Genomic DNA, 20,662 nt, shown 5'->3' on the forward strand with positions numbered 1-20,662 from the left:
ATCACTGTATCTTACAACACTGTGTGGAATACATTAGGTGTGTGTGTGTGTGTGTGTGTGTGTGTGTGTGTGTGTGTGTGTGTGTGTGTGTGTGTGTGCGCGCGCGCGCGCGCGCGCGCGTGCGCGCACGCGTGCATGCATGTGTGTATGTGTGTGTGTCCATACAGTCTCAACACTTAGCCGGAAGGTGACATGAGGGACACTCATCAAAATGTTGCAGAACTCCACTGCAGTCACCTAGATGGAAGCCTGAGAAGATTTCATTAGCAGCACATGCCAGGAAAGGCTATGTTCTTATTAAAAGTTGTTTCTAATTCTGTTCTGCACTTCAAGTAATGTAGCAGTTTTTAAAAAGTAAAGTGTTATTCTTAGGGTGAGATTAATGCCTTTTAACAGTAGCCTTTGATTCATGAATGATATTGGAGTGTAGAAGAAATAATTTGTCATGGGATGCTACAGAGACTCAGTTCTCCTGATGTTAATTTAAGCTGTTTTTCAAGTGGGTCTTTTCTGTTTCAACTCCTCTGCAAAGACACACAAAAATTCTTAATTTGCTGTGAAATTTATGTTACTATAAAGAATGAGCAAAATCTTTCGTTCATATCTAGTACCAACCTTGAACATCATGGTCAATCAGATCACTCTAATGCTTCAGTAATATTAATCATTTTATGTTAATTGATGGCTTATATAATCATTCTGTTTACATTAATCCAAGAAATGTAAATTTACCTCCTACGTTCTTCCTCGTAGTAATATCTTTTTTCTGGGGTTGAGTTGTTGAGGTTGCCAGCTGAGAATCTCCTGAAAAACAAATGTTGATGCCATTACTGATTTAACAAGAATACTTAAAATCAAATTGGTTTCTTGATGATATACACAAGTTTTTTTATTGTTTTTATTTACGTATTAGTTTCCATTAAAAGCTTTCAGGAACGGCACAAACATTACTACTTAATGACCAATCAATGACTAGGTCATAACCAACAGGGCGCAAGCTTGGTTTGAGGGGAAGGACGGGGAGAGAAATCATCTGTGTCCACTTCAAAGATCCAGCCCAGCATTTGCCTTAACCAAAAGAAATCTATACATGAAGGTCACTGGGTCTTGGAATATCATACTTTTAAATGCGTACCCCCCCCCCCCCCCCACCCCTCCCACAAACACCTGTGCCCCTAAAATTTCCAGCTAGACAAACAATGCTGGGACTGCACTTCAACAGGTGGTGTGGGTTGAGCTGGGGGTTGTGTTGGGTTGGAGGTCAAGGGTAGAGGGAGAGATATGTGGGAGACAGGAAGTGGGATTTAGGGTGGGTGTTTAGTGGCTCAGAGGGAGGCAGCTGGTTTGCAGGCTGGAAATGCAGGAGGAAGGGGTGGAAGGGTGAATGGGCTAGGCATGTGATGCACAGGTAACAGAGCCAAAGGGGCGTGGTGAGCAATGAAGTTTATGTGGAGACAAGAACTGGGAGGGGGTACAAGGACAGAAGAAAAGCAAACTGTTGGGTGGAGTGTGTGGGTACAGTGGGTTAATGGTGACTAAGGCCAGGTGTGTTAAAGGAGTGAAGGATGTGTTGCAAGGATAACTCTCATCTGAATAGTTCAGAAAAGCTGGAGGTGAAGGTGCGCTTGAGTAAGCTGTTGCCACCACACCGGTCAGCAAAGATGAAGGGCAATATCAATAGTAAGTGCTAGATCACGAGTCCCTATCGTGAAAGAGGCCAGAGACACACTGACAAGCAACACGCCACCAACACCCTTTCAACAGCATGTATTTAGGCCACGCCACTGACCGAAGGGCCTCACTCACTGACTTGACTCACTCTTCCAGTTTGGCATCTGTCAGTATATTTGCAAAGCAGGCTCAGCTCACATCACAGGTTATGACAGTATATGGTGTCCAGATTAGCGACTATTGCACGTCTACTGATATTGTCTGCAAGAGGACTATTAGTGATGAGCTTGTACCACAACACGTGGGCTCTATCCAAGTTAAGGAAATGTTCATGTACATATAGAACTATTTATACATGGGTGCATTTGTGTCATAAAATCAGGATACCAGCCACCCATAACAACATCCTCTGGCTTGCTTCCTTGTGGTACAAGACTCTACAGTGGTGACGAGGATACTTCAGTGATGATGAGGATGGGATAATTCAGTAGCAACTGAAGTTGGTCAACTTGGCTCAGGATTTTGCTTGCTTCTCTTGTGTTTTAGCATGCAGTGGTAATTGTGTTCAAGTGTTTCTATTTGTTGATTTGTTGTTGTGTTCTTGCACGTATTCCAGGTGGGGAGCTGCAGAACTAATCAAATTTCTCTTTTCAAAGGCTTTGCTTGTTTTTTTTTGCTATAACATATTTGTGTAGACAATGAATTCCCCACCCTCTCCACCACCTGCCCCATTGCCTCAGCCACAGATGGCCAATTTGATGGATCTAACACAAGTGTTTCGGTTTCAAAACCAATAAATTGCTACCTCACTGATGACGATACAACAACTACTGGCTGCACAAGCTGCATTTGTTGCAAAACTACAACAACCGACCTACCAGCCCAACAAGTGTTGCTGAACAGTATACCAATGTTCCGGCAATTTAATGAAACAGAAGAGGAATGGATTGAATACCTGATTCAGTTCAAAGCACATTGTGTCCAAGGTACTGTAAAAGTTACAATACTTCCTTTCGACTCTTGGATCCACAGTATTCAAGTTAATACAAAAACTATTCCCAATCGCATCTCCAGTGAACTCAGCTATGACCAATTAATTGCTGCATTAAAGCAATACTATGACCAGCAAATCCAAGTAGCTGCAGCTAGATATCAGTTCTTTTGCTTGCAGAAAAAGCCAGAACAGACATACCACCAGTGTTATACAGAATTAATGGGCATGACTTGGAAGTGTAAATTTAAGTGCAGTTGTGGCAACTTTTACAGTGATTTAATGATCCACGATGCAATAACATTCAATGTTCCAGAAATAGAATATGAGAACAGATCGTAAAGTACTCCAAACCATCACTTCCCCAAGTATTGCAAAACTTAGAGCAATATGATTCGGGTGCCATAGCGGCTGATAAGTTTGACCAGGCCCTGACTTGATGGATCAAGTCGCCCCTTGTTCGCGACCACCCCAAGCAGCCACAACAACGAGTGCGTACACAGATGCGCAGACTGCCGCATAGACATGTAAACAGAACTGTGAATTTAGTGAAGTCTTGCCTAGACATTTTCCTCACCATAAAAGACAGGATTGCCCATTACATAACACAGTGTGTTACACTTGTGGAATAAAATGCCATATCCACGCAGTTTGTTTCTAATGGCACAAAAATGCCAATTGTGCCCACTCCCAGGAAAAACAGGCTCATGCACATGCAGTGAATGGAGTGTTTGGAAAACCTACAACAGGTTTTGACAAAAGTATGATTAAGGTTGTGCCTCCTTCTTGCTCTAGCGCTGTGCAATGACATTCTAACAAACTATTTGTCTAATTACGAATTGTAGGCCATCATGTGAACTTTCAGTTAGACACAGATGCCTCAGTAACTTTGCTTAACCATACCACCTTATAATGCACAGGAAATTCCAATTCCTGGACAGTGTAGTTTGCCTGCCACTTACAAATCTCACACTAGCACAGTGAACTTTCCTGTGTTGAAATCAAGAGACTGTGAGAACATATTCAGTTTTGATGCCTTTGATGTGTTTGGACTTAGCAACCAAGACAATGTACTTTCAGTGTTGGTTTTTGCATCGAATGATAGCGTAGCTAGCTGGCTTAAAGAATTTCCTGAACTATTTTCAGAAGGAATGGGAAAAGCTAATAGCTTTGTAGTGCATGTTGCACTGAAAGACAATGAACAGCCTAAGTTTATCCGGGCCCGCCCCGCCCCAACTGCTTTAAGAGACAAAGTAGCCAGTGAATTGAGAGCACTGCAAGATAATGATGTAATTGCTCCCATTCAAGCTAGTCAATGGGCAAGTCTTCTTGTTTTGCTGCCTAAGCTTTCTGATCATGTTCGCATTTGTGTTGACTTCAAGTCTACGGTCAATCCACAGACATAGTTGACACTTATCCGTTACTCGCCTTGAGGCACTCATGGACAGGCTTGGTATAGGACGTTACTTTTCTAAGATATGTTTGCATGATTCCTACTTGCAGGTTCCATTGGATGAAGAATCACAGAAAGTGTTTGTTGTTAATACATACTTAGGACTGTTCAAGTATTTGCGTTTGCCCTTTGGCAGTGCTTCCTCACCTGCCATTTTCCAACATTACTTGGAACAGCTGACTACAAGGTGCCATTTTGTTCAAACTATCTTGACAATATTGTCATGTCAGGTTGTACAGCAGAGGAACACATTGCCAATTTGTGCACTCTTTTTTTCAATGCTGTCAGAAGCAGGACTCAGGTGTCATCTTGTAAGATGTGACTTTTTTCAAACTGAACTAGAATACTTAGGTCATGTGATAAATAGTCAGGGTGTGTACTCCCTCCAATCTCATTTGCTTGTAATCTGTGACCTGCCTGTTCTTCGTAATGTGTCTGAACTGCAGTCAGTACTAGGCAAGATGACATATTACATTCGGTTCATACCAAATGCCGCTCAGATCATGGCTCCACTGCATCACTTGCATCACAAAAATGAATACTTTGTGTGGACTAAAGATTGTCAGGATGGACTTCAGGATCACAAAGTCTTTGCTTGGTGACAGATGTTTAGTGTATTTTGACCCTACCATGCCAGCAGTTTTACAACTCAACACTTCTTCCCATGGATTTGGTGCTGTGCTTTTGCACAGAATTGGTGCATAAGACAGGCCTATTGCTGAAACTTCCTGGCAGATTAAAACTGTGTTCCAGACTGAGACTCAAACTCGGGACCTCTGCCTTTCGCAGGTAAGTGCTCTACCATCTGAGCTATCCAAGCACGGCTTACGCCCCGTCCTCACAGCTTTACTTCTGCCAGTACCAGTACCGGTGCTTTTCATTCTGGGAACCTATTGCTTTTGCCTCAAAGCTGCTCACTCAAACTCAGTGCAATTATTCTGAGATAGGAAAAGAGGCTCTCGCTATTGTGTATGGTGTGACCAAATTCCATCACTTTTTGTATGGTGGCAAGTTCTTTTTAGTGACAGATCACAAGCCTTTACAGTCCTTGTTTCATCTGTCAAAGCCAGTTCCTACACAAACTGCCAAATATTGTAATGTTGGGCTTTGTTGCTTTGACAGTATCAGTACGAAATTGTGTACAGACCCACAGCAAAGCATGGCAATGCAGACACCCTATCTCGCCTTCCAACTGGGCCAGACTCTGATTTTGATGCATCTGCAGCATCTTGTTGCCAAGCAAATGCACAGGACTCTGAATTGCTTGAATCTTTCCCCTTGCACTACAGAAAAATTGCACAGGCCATTTTGTTGCATTGTATTTGCACGTCTTGACCTCGTTTATTGAGCAATATCCAGAACCCAGCTGTGCACCGATATTTTGATGTTGGCATAACCTTTCAGTTCAACATGGTGTGATTGTAGTTCAAAATTACAGTGCACAATTGCATGTACTTATTCCTAAAGTGTTGCAATAGGCTGCGTTGCACTTGCTCCACCAGGGGCATTGGGGAATTCTTCACATTAAAAAGTTAGTGTGACGGCACTGTATTTGGCACGGCATGGATGCCCATACTGAACAGATGACATCACAGTGTTGCACATGCGCAGAAAACCAATCCACTCCACCACAGACATTCTCAGCTTGGCCTAAGACTCAATCCTCATGGTAACAAGTAGACATAGACTTTGCAGCACCATTTTGGAACACTCATTGGCTCATTGTGGTACACCCTTTTAGCAAGTTTCTATTTGCGATGTCTATGGCTTCTACCACATCACGTAGCAACATTCTAGTGTTGTTCTCCATATTTTGCATCGAAGATTTGCCAGAAGTACTTGTGTTGGACAATGGACCACAGTTAACTTCACGTGATTTTGAACAGTTTTGTGAATGAAATGACATCTGTCATCTAATAAGTGCTCATTTCACCCCCAGACCACGGAGAAGCGGAATGCTTCATATGCACTTTTAAACAACAGATGGCCAAGCTTCACACCACACATGCACAGGAACAAGCACTGCAACTCTTTCTCACCCCTATTGCTCCCATCCATGAGACAGACCATCACTGGCAGAACTTCTGCATGGCCGCCGCCATCTGATGCTGCTATACTGGCTACATCCACCGAATCTGGCGCATCCAATGGTTTGCAAGTGTCGCTTTGCACCATTTGATCTTGTTCTTTTCGGGGTTTATGGCAATTGTGGGTGCTGGGAAGGAGGCATGATCAATGAACGCATTGATTCTTTTATGTACTTGACTGCAGGTCCCAATGGTTACCAGCGCTGCCACCAGAACCAAATTTGTGCGTGTCATTTGCCCCACGATTCTAGTGCTTTTCTTCCCTCAGATTCATGGCCTCACGAGCCCACACGGCCTTCGCAGCTGCCTGCTGGTGCCACCAGGGCACTCCAGGAGGAGCGGATGGACAACGCACCCTTGCTTTCCAACCCAATGGACATGGACCCATCATCACTGTTACTGTTATCACCCCAGGACATGCTCCTAGGCCTGGATGTGTGCCCTGGCAGTAGTTTTCTGGAGGATGTTCCTGTTGCCTTGCAAGCCAGACGGTGGGGTATGGTCAGGAGTACACCATCCTCATCTCTATGTCCAGCATCCTGCCTCCCTCCCATTGTTGTTCGCGTCCTCCCTACATAACAACTGTAAGGCATTTTGGGAGGGGGAGGGATGTGCTGGTGTAAGCTGTCACCAGCACACTGGTCAGCAAAGATGAAGCGTGAAGATCGGTAGTAGGTGCTGAATCAAGCGTGCCTATCATGAGAGAAGTCAGAGACACACTGACAAGGAACACACCGCTAACACCCTTTTGACAGTATGTATTGAGGCCACTGCCACTGACCAGAGGGCCAGTTTGGTGTTTGTCAGTATATTTGCAGAGCGGGTTTAGTTCACATCACAGGTTACAACAGTACATAGCATCCAGATTAGTGACTGTAGCAGGATTACCATTATTGTCTGCAAGAGGACTATTACTGATGAGCTCATACCACAACACGTGTACTCTATCCAAGTTAAGTAAATGTTCATATAAATAAAGAACTGTATTAATACATGTGTGCATTTGTTTTGTAAAAGGAGGATACCGGCCACCCATAACATCCTCTCCCTTGCTTCCTTGTGGTACAAGACTCTGCAGTGGCGACTAGGATACTACAGAAGGCAAGGATCCAGATGGCCTGGATTGTGAAGCAACCACTGAAATTGAGAATGTTGTACTCAGCTGCATGATATGCCATCAGGTGTTCAACTTTGTTTATGGCCGTAGTTTGGCAGTAGCCATTCATTCTGGACGACAGCTGGTTGGTTCTCACACTGACATAAAAAGCAGTGAAATGACTGCAGCACAGTTGGTATATGACATGACTGCATGCCTGCCTCTCATGGGACAGGATTACCCTGTGACAGGACTGTAGCAGGAAATGCTGGGTGGGTGGGTTGAACAGGCCAAATACCTGGATCTTCCATAGGGATGTGATTCCTGTGGCAAGGGGTTGGGAGTGGGAGTGGCATAGGGATGGATCAGGTTGCGTGGGTGATGTAATATCACTGTAGAGGAGGTGGGAGGGATCTTGGGTAGGATGCCCCTCATTTTTGGTCATGGTGGTAGATAATCAAAGCCACAGTGAATGATATGGTTCAGGTGTTACAGTCAAAGGTGATAATGGGTGATGGGGTTGGTGCTCCTTTGCAACTGATTCTTGGTGGTGGTGGAAGGATTAGGGATGTGTGAGAAAATGGCATGTGAAATCTGTTTGCAGACTAGATTTGGGGGGTGGGGGTGGTGTCTGTCTGTGATATCATGTCTCATGAGGACTCATTAGGCATTCAGCATACTGGGCAAGGGTGTTTTCCTCACTGCAGAGATGGCATTCACAAGTGTCAAGGTTGTAAGGAAGTAACTTTTTGGTCTGGATAGGATGACTGCTGTGAAAATGTAACTGCCATTTGTGGTTAGTGGATGTAATGTGGACAAAGGTGTGGATGAAGTCATCAGAGACAGGGCAGATAATGTCCAGAAATGTGGAACGTTGGTGCTGAGACCAGACCATGAAAACATTATCAATGAAGCTGAACCAGACAAGGTGTTTGACATTTTAGGAGGCTAGGAGGGTTTCCTCAAGATGGCCCATAAGAAGATCGCAATAGGAGAGTGCCATGTGGATGCTGCAGATCTGATAAGCAATACACACTCCCCTTGAAGGACAAGTAGTTGTATGTCATGACCAAGTTGGTAAGGTGTATTAGAAATGATATAGGGCATTCAAAGTCTAAAGGATATTCCGAGAGGTGTAGCATCCTCCTATGCTTACCTTTTTAAAGGCCACCTAAAGGAAATCTTCCTAGCCTCCCAAAGCCCCAAACCCCTTGTCCGGTTCAGGTTCACTGATGATATCTACATGATCTGGATTCTACGTCAAGACACCCTATTCTCATTCCTTCAGAACCTCAATACCTCCTCTTGGAAATGAGAGACATGTCACACAAGATCCTTTACACTTCGCCTAAAGTGGTATTCCATTGCCCAATTAACCTACATGACATCCTGATCCACCTCTATGCTTTCCCACTCCCAAACCATTGCCACTGATATCATATGCCTATAGAAGTCCCAGTGTCCCTACTGCCCAATACATTCACCCAGCACTTCCCTGCTAAAGTCCTATCACACACTAATCATTTCCCATCAGAAGTAGGACCATATGTGAAAGCAGCAAGGTCATAAACAAATGAAAATGAGATAGATGGAAAAAAGTAAGTAAATTGTTTATTACATCAAAAGTAACTGGCATAACTGTTAATGCATCTATCCCGCTGTGAGACAAGATAGTCAATGCCTTTGTGAAAAAATATTTGCTGTTGCATAGGAAACCATAATTGTACCTAGTTGTGTAACTATGTATCCAAACCAAATCAATGGGCAAGACTGTCTTTCCTAATGGCTCCAAAAATATGGAAACTGCATGGGGAGCAATCAGGAGTATTATACGGGCTTCCCAGTGAAACTTCTGCAGCGCAGTCGAATCAACCTTAGCCACATGTGGGCCTGCCCGGTAACAAATATACCAGTACAATAGAGCATTAATCAAGAATGGGTCACACTAGTGTTCTATTTGTGGTCTCCTTTATACATACACTACACTTTCCCAAAATTCTCTAAACAAACAGAAGTCAACCATTTGCCTTCCCTACTACTGCATCAAGCAGTACTCCATAATATTGTATTTAAACATTACTGGATTGTTTTTGGCATTGGCACTCATCATCATTAACTTACAGTTTTCTACATTTAGAGACAGGTGCCATTCTTTACACTAAATGAAAAAACCTTTTGGTGGTCATATTGTGTGTCACTGATAATTACTCAATGATGATACTTTCTCGTACACAACAGCATCAGCATGAAATAATCACAGATTGTTGCTTGTCCTATCCATCAGATCATTTATGTATACAGAAAACAAGAGCAGTCTCATCAAACTTTCCTGGGTCACTCCAGATGATATCCTTGCCTCTGATGTACACTCATCAAGGACAACTTACTAGGTTCTATTACTTAAGAAGTAATCTGGGACTCTTATTCCGTATGTTTGGTTCTTTGCTACCAGTGTACAGTGGAGCACCATATCAAATGCTTTTCAGAAATGTAGGTATATATTGTCGAAAAGTTTTATTGTCCCACTTTGGGTCCTACCAGTGCTCCATAAGCTCTTCACAATGGCAGCTGAATCAATGTCCTATTCAAATGTGTTTCCATGCTACACCGATTTATAACATTACACAAAGCTAATTCATCATGCAAATTTTGTACAGTTAAAGATGCACATGTGCCTAAAGTGATACGATGTTGTGACAGGCAAAACAAATAATGTATACAAAAATGTACACACATGATCTATCTGTTGTGGGTTCAACCACTGTTTATACATTATTAGTACTGAACCTATTAGTGATTCAAGTCTGACAATCTTTTATCACACAAGAAAGTTTGAGCAACTATCACTGTAATGAGCAAATTTTCACATCAAAAGATCATTTGAAGCAGAAATGTTCATGTACACATATCCTACATTTATAATGGTTGCCTAGATAACTGATCTGCAATTGTTTATTACAATTTCAAAAAAAATTTATGATAGTTGTAGCATAACATTTCACTCGAGTGATATGTTGCGCAATGTCTAATGAACTGATGAATGATAGTCATCACAGTGTAAGTATTTGTCTTTCTTTTTGTTATTAGTTTATCACTCTAGAACAGCATATTGTGAGAAAGTTTATGACTGTCTGTGCAAGTACATAGGCGTGGACCGACGCTGCGAATCTGCTGGGTGGGATGATGAGAGCAGCTTACTATGCTATGCGCTACCTGTCGGTCTGGCGGTTTATTCCATGCTATAGTGTGCTGGCTTGGAGGTGTGAGGCATGCCACTGAGAGTAATGACTCCTGTGGCAATGAGCGTAAGGTCACAGAAGGCTGCCCAGCTAACCGCGTGGTCTAACGCACTGCTTCCCGAGTGGGAAGGCATGCCAGTCCCCAGCACAAATCCGCCCGGCAGATTAGTGTCTAGGTCCGGTGTGCTGGCCACCCTGTGGTTTTTAAGGCAGTTTACCATCTGCCTCAGCGAATGCGGTTTGGTTACCCTTATTCCACCTGTTACACTGTGTCAGAGATTACTGCACAAACACCATTTCCACATACGCATACACCATAAATACTCTACCACACAAACTTTTGGGGTTACACTCGTCTGGTATGAGATGTTCTTGGGGGGCTTCACTGGGGGCCAAACTACACAATAACCCTGGGTTCAGTGTGGGGTGGCAGTGGCTGGGTGGACTGCTGTGGCCTGTTGTGGATTGTGAACCACTGAGGGCTACTGCAGGACGAAGCCTCTCCATCATTTATAGGTCCCTGATTTAATACATACATACATACATACATACATACATACATACATACACACACATGTTGAATGTCATGGAAGGAAATACGTGGGATTCAAATCATTGGAACTGTACTGTCATATACCAATGCTATACACAGTGTGTGTAATGTCAATGTTCATGTATGAATTCATATTCTCATTAAGCATTACCTCACAGTAGTTGAAGGAGCAATACAGTCAAATTTAATATGAAGTGCTTTCTGATCGGTAGAAATTTGAAAGTGGATAAAGAGTTTCAAGATTTCCAGATACAGTTGCGATGGAGAGGAAGTCCTCAATAATAAGAATGACAAGGTTAGTCTGAACATTAAATCAAGAAGCAGCAGTTCACAATTACAAATTGATGGTGACCGTGGGAGGATGTAACACACAAGTCTTGCATCTAGGTATATTGCAGGGATATGACCCATAGGTGAAGTGCTGGGAGTGGTGATGGAGTACAGATAGACAAGGATATTGTGTGGGTTGGGAGGGAGGCAGAATATCACTGTGGAAGAAGTAGGTAGGGTAGTGGAGAAAATATTTCTCATTTCATAGCACAATATTTCTTATCTTGTTTCATTTAAATTACTGTTTCATGGCATATAACATCTAGATTCTTTCCACAAACAACAGCTATTCTGAAATACACAGGCTGAAATTCTCCCTGCAACATATCCTTTATTCCTGTAACCCCCCCTGACGTCAACCTTCCCTAGTCACAATCTTCCACTGGTCTATCCCTTTCCCTGCACCCACTCCAGTGATACATATGCTTCAGTACCACCAATGCACACACATAGTCTTTCCCTTCTCTGTTTCTCTCCTCTCCCATTTCCCCCTTACTCCTCCCTCCCTCTCCAACAGCGCAGCCTCGTGATGCTGCAACTAGCAGTCCTTTCCTGTTTCCATGACGCCCCTGCATGCTCCCACAGGCAGCACTAGCATCTCTAACTCCCACCTACCCCAGCTACATTGTTGCTTACCTCACACGGAACAGCAGTTGGGCCTTTGTACCTAGGGACACCAGTGGCCATGTGTGCATGAGCTGTGCTTGAAAGTGTGTGTGTTTTCTAGTTTTGATGAAGGATGCAGTCTGAAAGCTGAATACTCCTAGCATCCTTTTTTTTCCTGTCTGTGACTCAACACCACCTCAATATGGTTAGTAGCAATCTATCCTTTCCACATTGCGGACTTTCACAATAGCAAAAATTCTCTTTGCTGATGAGAGCTCTGGTACCGAGTGCCACTGGTTTCAAATACGCACCAGACAGCAGTGGCTGCGCATGTTCCTAGCCCACATATAATGTGAGGGCACCACGGTGGAGCATGTGGTCCCAGCAGCCAATAGCGACGTACCCTATCCTGTGTTTAAGCGCCTGCCTCTCGCTCAGTGAGGCAGTCTGATATTCGCGTGAATCTATCGACATCTCAGCTACAGACAGCGTGTTTACTGTACTTTGTTTCCACGTACGAGTAGACATTGTGGATTCATGAGGTTATAACTTGTGACCCTGTTGCTTCTTGCATGTTGTTGTTCATAACGTCTTGCTTGATCGTCCATCGTTGTTCATGTCTGTCCTTTCCTGTTCATTTGTTTGTTCATGGGCCTCTCCCGTTTGGTCCCAATGCGCTTCATTCTCAGCAACCCCGCTACCGTTCCAGTTGCGGTTACAACGAGAGCAGTATTTTAGTCATTGAGAAAATAAGCAAGCTCCTTTAAGAGAAACTAAATGGAACCCTTGAGGAATTTTACAGTCAGATACTATGCTCTAAAGTCAGATTGAAAGTAAAGAAAACAAATTCAATGAATTTGAGTTTGGAGACGGAAAATGTAGATAGCACCTCTACAGAACTGCAAAAAACACTAAATTTCTAGGAATGAATATTGGTCCTGAGTTAAAGTGGTGTGAAGACACAAAGAAACTTTCAAACACAATTTCATCAGCGTGTTATGCCCATTGAGTTCTGTCATCAGTGTGTAACAGCAGTTTTTCATTATATACTATTCATATGTACACTCAGTTCTTGGTTTTGGAATTTTTTTTTGGGAGAGAAAAAATACACAAAATATGAACACAGTTTTCAAACTACAGAAAAGGACCATCAGAGTAAAAGTCAAAAATATTAGTCGAGCTCACTGTAAGGATTTGTTCACAACACTGGAGATTTCAACTACTTCATGTGAGTATATTTATCAATCAGCTGTGCAAACAGAAACAAACATAAACAATTACTGCACAAACAGCCCTGTCTATGACCATGGAACAGAGTGAATTTACATTACCAACAAAAAACAAACTTAAAACTCAAACCAGCATTTTCTACAAAGAAATAAAATTGTGCAATCAATTTCCCAAGATAAGTACAATGAACTTGTTCACAAAGATAGTTAAAAGTGAAGTATTACTTAGCTCTGCAAAAAGCCCCAAGCAACTGACTAGTGCGTAAAAAGGATAAGATAGCAGATCTGCAGAATTACAGACCAGTATCCATAACATAGGTCTTTTCAGAATTCTTGAGCAGATCCTAAGTCTGAATATAACAAATTTCCTTGAGACAGAAAATCTTCTATCCACAAATCAGCACAGACTTAGGAAACACCATTTGTGCGAAAGTCAGCTTGCCCTTTTATCATACAGTAATCTGAAAATCAGGGTTCAAGGGCATCAGGCAGATTTTGGGTGTCATTCTAAATACCTTGCAGAGCACTACCAGGACCTAAGGCAAGACAATAAAGATATTCCCCACAATACCAATAGATTTCTGGGAATTATTTGATATGGTGCCCCAATTCAGACTGTTAACAAACACCGAAGCCTACAGAATAGTATCTCAGATATGCGAATGGCTCAAAGATTTCATGAGTAACAGAATCCAGTATGTCGTATTCAGTGGTGAGTGTTCATCAGAGAAAAGGGTATCATCAGGAGTGCCCCAGGGAAGTGTGGTATGACCACTATTGTTCTCTGTACATATAAATGATCCGACAGATAGGGTGAAGTGTAATTTGTTATTGACTGCTCATAATGTATAGGAAAGTGTCATCACTGAATGACTGTAGGAGGAGACAGGATGACTTAGAATTTTTAGTTAGTGTGATGAACAGCAGCTAGCTCTAAATGTAGAATAATGTAAGTTAATGCAGATGAGTAGAGAAACAATCCTGTAATGCTCATATACAATGTTAGTGGTGTGCTGATTGACATAGTTATGTTAATTAAATATCCATGCATAAAATTGCGAAGTGACATGAAATGGAACAATTACTTAAGTTCAGTGGTAGGGAAGGTGAATGGTCAACTTCAGTTTATTGGAAGCATTCTAGGAAAGTGTAGCTCATCTATGAAGGAGACCACATATGCAGCACCAGTGCAACCCATTCCTGAATACTGCTTGAGTGTTTTGGACATGCACCAGGTTACATTAAAGGTAGAAACAGAAGCAATTCAGAGGCACACCACTAGATTTGTTACTTGTAGGTTCAATCAACATGCGAATATTACAGAAGTTCTTTGTGAACCTAAATTTGAATCCCTGGAGGGAAAACAATGTTCTTTTCATGAGACCCTATTCAGAAAATTTACAGAACCAGCATTTTCAGCTGACTGCAGAATGATTTTACTGCTACCAACATGCAATTTGCGTAAGGACTATGAAGACATGATATGAGACATTAGGACTCTTGTGGAGTGTAATGGATCATATTATTATCATTATTTTTCCTTTTACATATATATATATATAATAATAAGTTATTTTGTACCAGCGATAATGTTGGGATACAAACAAAACAAGTAGAGATATGATCTTCAATTGATTAATTTCTGTATCTTCACCTGTTTGTCTCTATAAGTGGTAGTGGGCAGACGTGTGACGAATTCCGACATTTTAATATTGTTCAAAAATGTGTATTCTAACTGTACATTAAAGAAGTGTTATAAAACTTATAACCCCATCTGTTCATCATTTCGCCTGCATCAAGAATCCTGCGTCAAGAGGATCAAAGCAGACAAGAGGAATTTGCATGAGCAGACGAGGGGCAATCCAGTGACAGTATCATAATAACCAGCTCGAAGCACAATGGCAATAATGAGAATTACATAAATTTAAATGATGAATGTTAATCTTAAATGTATTGAATATTGAAGGTCTGAGTGCCAGATAAAGTTCATTCAGGATATTTGTACCTTCCAATTTCTTTCAATTATTCCTACTAATTTTTTTTTAATTATTCAAGCAGCAATTATTAATCAGTTTCCATTATATATTATACTTTAGCCCCCCCCCCCTTTTCCCCCCGACCCTATTCTGCCACTATTCAGGAGGCATATACAGTCATTTTCCTCTCACTCCATTTGCGAGTGGAACAGGAAAGAGAAAAACTAGCAGTAGTACACAGTACCCTCTACTGGGCATAGCACGGTAGTTTGTGGAATACGTATATAGATGTAGATAAACACAGAGTAGGGAATTGGTAAAAAATATAAAACAAATAAATACTAATAACAATAAAATTAATAAAACATCTATCATTTTACATAACACTTTCAGATCACTTTTATTTCATCCTCCTCCTTTTCTTTCTGGAAACCTTACCTCCACAGTTATGCAACATATAATATTAATAGCTTATCATCTCATAAGCAAACACAGTTGCCATAAGCCTGCCACTGATAGCACGGCATGTTTGTCAAGATTTCTTGCAGATGAGGGTTTCTTAGGCATTGACAGTTTCCAGCATTTACCTCTGAAGGGAAAAGAACACACTCCATGGTCTTTATCAGGGCATTTTGAAATGTTTTACTTCATACCTGCACTGAAGCCCAGAAAATCATATTTGTTGTTAGATACCCACAGGGTGACGTTCTACTATGGACTAAGGATATGGCAGAACATTGCCACTGCTAAGAACAGTTCGAGAGAGCCTTTCTGGATAAATATTGGTCTGAGGCCATACAAGAGAGGCTCAGACATGAAGTATCCAACCCAGCTCCGTTCAATAGCAAGTACGGAAGCTTAAGGGACTATTTTGAAAAATATTTGAATAAAACCAGATATCTACGAACCTGGTATCTCAAGTAGATGTGCCAAAATTTTAAAGAGCCATCTTCCTGACCACATTAGGGAAAAACTCATTAGCATTCCGGAGCACGACACTTTCTATCTGTACTGGACGCAATAGATTTGATATACGAAGAGAGACCAGTACAACCCAAGCCTGTTAATATACCGACAGCACCCCCAAGATTTATGGCCCAACAAGTAAACAATGGATCTGTAGTACAACACGGATGGCAACCTTACCCCACACAGACCTAATGGTTATCAAAACGGCAATGGGGAAAGCCATAAATTCAAAGATGGATATAAAAGAAATGGGCAAAAATTTACTAAAAACACCTGCAACGGGCAAGTAGTGTATGGCCAGCCTGTACAATATTTACAGACACAAGCTACTGGCAATAATCAGCCAATCACTTGACAAATGTAAAACAATACCAGACAACCGAATAACCCACAGACAGAGGAATTCAGCCAGCAAAGTAACACACATATGCCGAATAATGCGCAGAGGCAAAGAGAATTTCAATTGAGAGCCTCTCAGGACACTAATTGGCATAATCAAACACCAACAGTCCACATAGTGGAAGTTACGCCTAACTCGGAGAATGATGTCACCCCAATGCCGGAAAACTTAAAATGGTCACGGGAGGCCCCCGTTCAGTGACCTTGGAGGAGAGTGGGGGCCAAGCTTGATTGACACTTGCTTTATCAGATACAATCATGGAAGTGATGTGAAAGATGATCTGTATCAAGATTATGAGGGTACACAGAAAAACTTGACAGAGGCCAAGGTAAAAGCTGCTATTAAAGACAAAATATTTGACACTGATGTACCCACTGTGCTTGACACAGGTGCAACAACTAATTTGATGTCACAGGGATTCTTTCAAGAACTGATGAAACATGGGTGTATACCTACACATAGTAGAGAAATTAATAGTTGATTGTTTAATCGATTTGGATACCTTTAGGACATACCAAGTACAAATTGATATAGGAAAAGGCCAATATCATTTCACTGTAAATAACCAATTATTTGTAATAATCAGGGGAAGTACTAATAGGTGTAAAACTGAAGTTACTCACAACTTTGATGTTCAATTGGTAAATCCCATAGTTACGTTTGTCAACAGATACAATAATGAACAGTCGGCAGCAGAAGAAGTAAACGTCAACACAATAAGCACAAAGGTAAGTGAATCAAAGTGCTTGTCTCAAACACTGGCAAGTGGAACTTAGGGTTGGTTGGTTGGTTGGTTTGGGGAAGGAGACCAGACAGCGTGGTCATCGGTCTCATCGGATTAGGAAAGGATGGGGAAGGAAGTCGGCCGTGCCCTTTCAGAGGAACCATCCCGGCATTGGCCTGGAGTGATTTAGGGAAATCACGGAAAACCTAAATCAGGATGGCCGGACGCGGGATTGAACCGTCGTCCTCCCGAATGCGAGTCCAGTGTCTAACCACTGCGCCACCTCGCTCGGTGGAACTTAGGGAACTGATACTTGCTTATATATATGTATTTGAAAAAAAAAAACACCAGGTATTATTAAGGATTTTGTGTACAAAATGGAAGTGTATCCTCATGAAACTTTTTGTTCTACCTCACACCCTACACCATGGACAAAGAGGGAAGCATTAAGAAAAGAGATTAACAGGATGCTTGAATGGGGCATTATGAAACCATCATTTTCCCCTAATTGTAGTCCTATTTTGGCCATGAGTAAGCCAGATGGCAAGATGCGCTTGGTCCTCAACACATGTAACATTAATAAGACTATTGTACCAGTCCAAACATGTCCGGAAAATTTAGAGGAACAGCTTATGAAATTCCATAATGCTAAATTTCTTAATATAATCAACCTCCGGTCTTCATATTGGCAAATAAAACTACATGAAGAAAGTCGGAAATGTACCATGTGTACTCCCTTCATGTGTGGGGATAGGAGCTTTGAATTTCAAGTATTACCGTTTGGATTGAATGTAAGTGCAGGTGTATCTATCTCTGCACTTGACAGAGTGCTAGGGTCCGAACTTTTGAGTAAGGTAACAGTATATGTGGATGACCTTTTAGTCACTACATCCACTTGGGTAGAACATTTAAGGTTAACTGAACAAGTATCGAGCTGCTTTTCCGAATATGGAGTAACAGCAAATCTCAAGAAATCTAATTTCGGACAAGAAAAGGTAAAATTTTTAAGACACACGATCTCTTCAGAAGGTATATTGCCAGATCCTAAAAAATTTGATGCCATTAGGAACTGCCCTGTTCCTCAAAACAAGAGACAATAAAAGGCATACTTAGACCTAGTGTCATTTTTCAGGAAATTCATCCCTAACCAACATATGAAAAGTGATGCTTTACTCAATCTTCTCCAGGAAAACAGACCTTGGTTATTGGACAAGCAATGGTCAACTGATTTCAAGGACATCAATAAGGCCTTATTAAATGCTAATATTTTCTCTGAACCAGACATGAAGAAAGATTTTGTTTATGCACCAACCCATCTTCTCATGGTCTGGTTGTGTGCCTTTTTTCAAATGGTAGAAGAAGAGGAAAATCTCATCCCTAAAATAATTAGCTCACCAATCGCACCTTATCTGAAGCTGAACATTCGTATTCAGTCAGGGAGTTGGAAGGTTTGGCTGTAATTTGGTCCTTTAAAAAGTTTGAATATTTCCTTTGGGATGAACACACACAAGTATAATGTGATCATCAGTCCCTATCACTTTTGTTAACTTGTAAATTGCTACATTGACGGATAGCCAGGTGGTGTATGTATCTCCAAGAAATCGATTTTGGAGTAGTATACATAAAAGGAAATCAAAACATAATAGCTGATGCTCTTTCTCAACTACCACAAGGCTTAGAGGAATTCAACGATCTTTTAGAGCAGGAAGATGAAATAAGAGCTATGTTGATCGAGGAAAAAACACTCCACCCCTACTATGTCCACATCTGTAAACACATGGAGCAATTACAGCAGGAAGAGACATGCTGGAGTAAGGTAAGAGTGAAGCTTACGCGTGACGGTGATGAAAAGTTAAAAAAGGTTTTTCATTATTCACAAAGGTATTCTGTTCCATAGGAACCCTTCAAACTAGAACAATGGCATGTATGTTTGCCAGAGGAATATGTGGATGATTTTATCTTATACACACACAATAATTGAGGACATTATGGCACTGCAAAATGCACTGATGAAACAGGTAAATAATGTTAGTTCCCCAACCTTAGATGAAGAGTACTACAGTTGGTAAGAAAGTGTATTGTTTGCCAGAAAACAAAACATTCAAACATCACCAAATAGATAGAACTACATCCCATTGTGGCTAAGAAACCTCTAGAAAACGTATCGTTAGGTGTGGCTGGAATCTATTCCAGAGGTAAGAGGGGAGTAAAATATGAAGTAGGCCTGTATGATATTTTCACAAAATACATAAAATTGTATGCTGTACAGAAAGTTACAACCAGTTCAATTATAAGATGAATTAAAGAGGATTATTTTGCAAGAGTAGAAAATCCAGGGGTCATGTAAACAGATAATGCTTCATATTTTGTTGGATGTAAATGAACAGAGTTTGTACATTCCAAACAAAACAAACACATTTCAGTATCCAAATTTCATCCCAAAACATCCCCAAAGAAAGGATGTTTATGGAATTCAACAGGTTTGTGACGACCTACATACCTCGTAAACATACCAAGTGGATTGAATATGTCACTCCTTTCTTACAAGTTGTTAGCAATCTTCCCCATACATCAACTGGATTTACACCAAATGAGCTGATGTTCAATTGTAAACAGACAGACGAGTGGGAAAAACCTTTGCCCAAAATACTGATACCAGAATTATCACTGGATGATAAAATACTACAAGCAGTAACCAACTTTGGAACCTGGGCTAAATATAGGAAAGGAATTTATGACAGAAAGCTGAAACATACAACACAATTTTATATAGGGCAAAAGGTGTTACTTAGAACACATCATAAATCCACAAGAATTGGAAAACTGAACTGTAAGTGGCAACTCCTCTACACCAGACCATCATAACTACTAAAATCCCTTACTCGGCAACACACAGATTGGTTCACACAAATATGGGTAAAAAGAAGGGCGTTTACCTACATAAAGACTTGAGAAAGTTTATGTATTGCAAAAGGGCTGTATAACCTCTAAATTGTATATATGTAGAATGATATTTGATTTAGGATTTGGAAATCATATTCCAGAACTTATGGTGTTAGAAACCATATAAATTTAAGAAGGACTACACCACAAGACAAATATAGTTATAAGTTTATGATACATATGAATGTGACTGTATGAACATGAAAGTATGTCTAGAAGAAAACAGTTGCAGTCACATATCACGATACTGAACTCAGATTGAGCACTATCAAGAAATCAAGGGGTCGAAAGCTAACTACTGTGAGTGTGGACTACCAATGAAATTGTCAAACACCTGATTTACATTGAATTTTCTTTTTTTGCTACTTATGTAAACACTGTTTTATGCTAATTGT

The 20,662-nt window shown here is 41.2% G+C and overlaps 1 protein-coding gene across 3 annotated transcripts in view; it reads right to left on the reverse strand.

Moving 5' to 3' along the window:
- Positions 1–20,662, reverse strand: part of LOC126191580 (zinc finger protein 239-like) — a 319,091-nt gene that overhangs the window by 27,092 nt on the left and 271,337 nt on the right. For all 3 annotated transcript variants that reach the window (XM_049932511.1, XM_049932513.1, XM_049932512.1), the window contains exon 8: positions 733–804. In XM_049932511.1, coding sequence (XP_049788468.1) covers positions 733–804 — 72 coding nt within the window. The remainder of the gene's footprint in view (positions 1–732; positions 805–20,662) is intronic.

Source organism: Schistocerca cancellata, chromosome 6 (assembly GCF_023864275.1).
Source record: "Schistocerca cancellata isolate TAMUIC-IGC-003103 chromosome 6, iqSchCanc2.1, whole genome shotgun sequence".
Taxonomy (NCBI): Eukaryota; Metazoa; Arthropoda; class Insecta; order Orthoptera; family Acrididae; genus Schistocerca; species Schistocerca cancellata.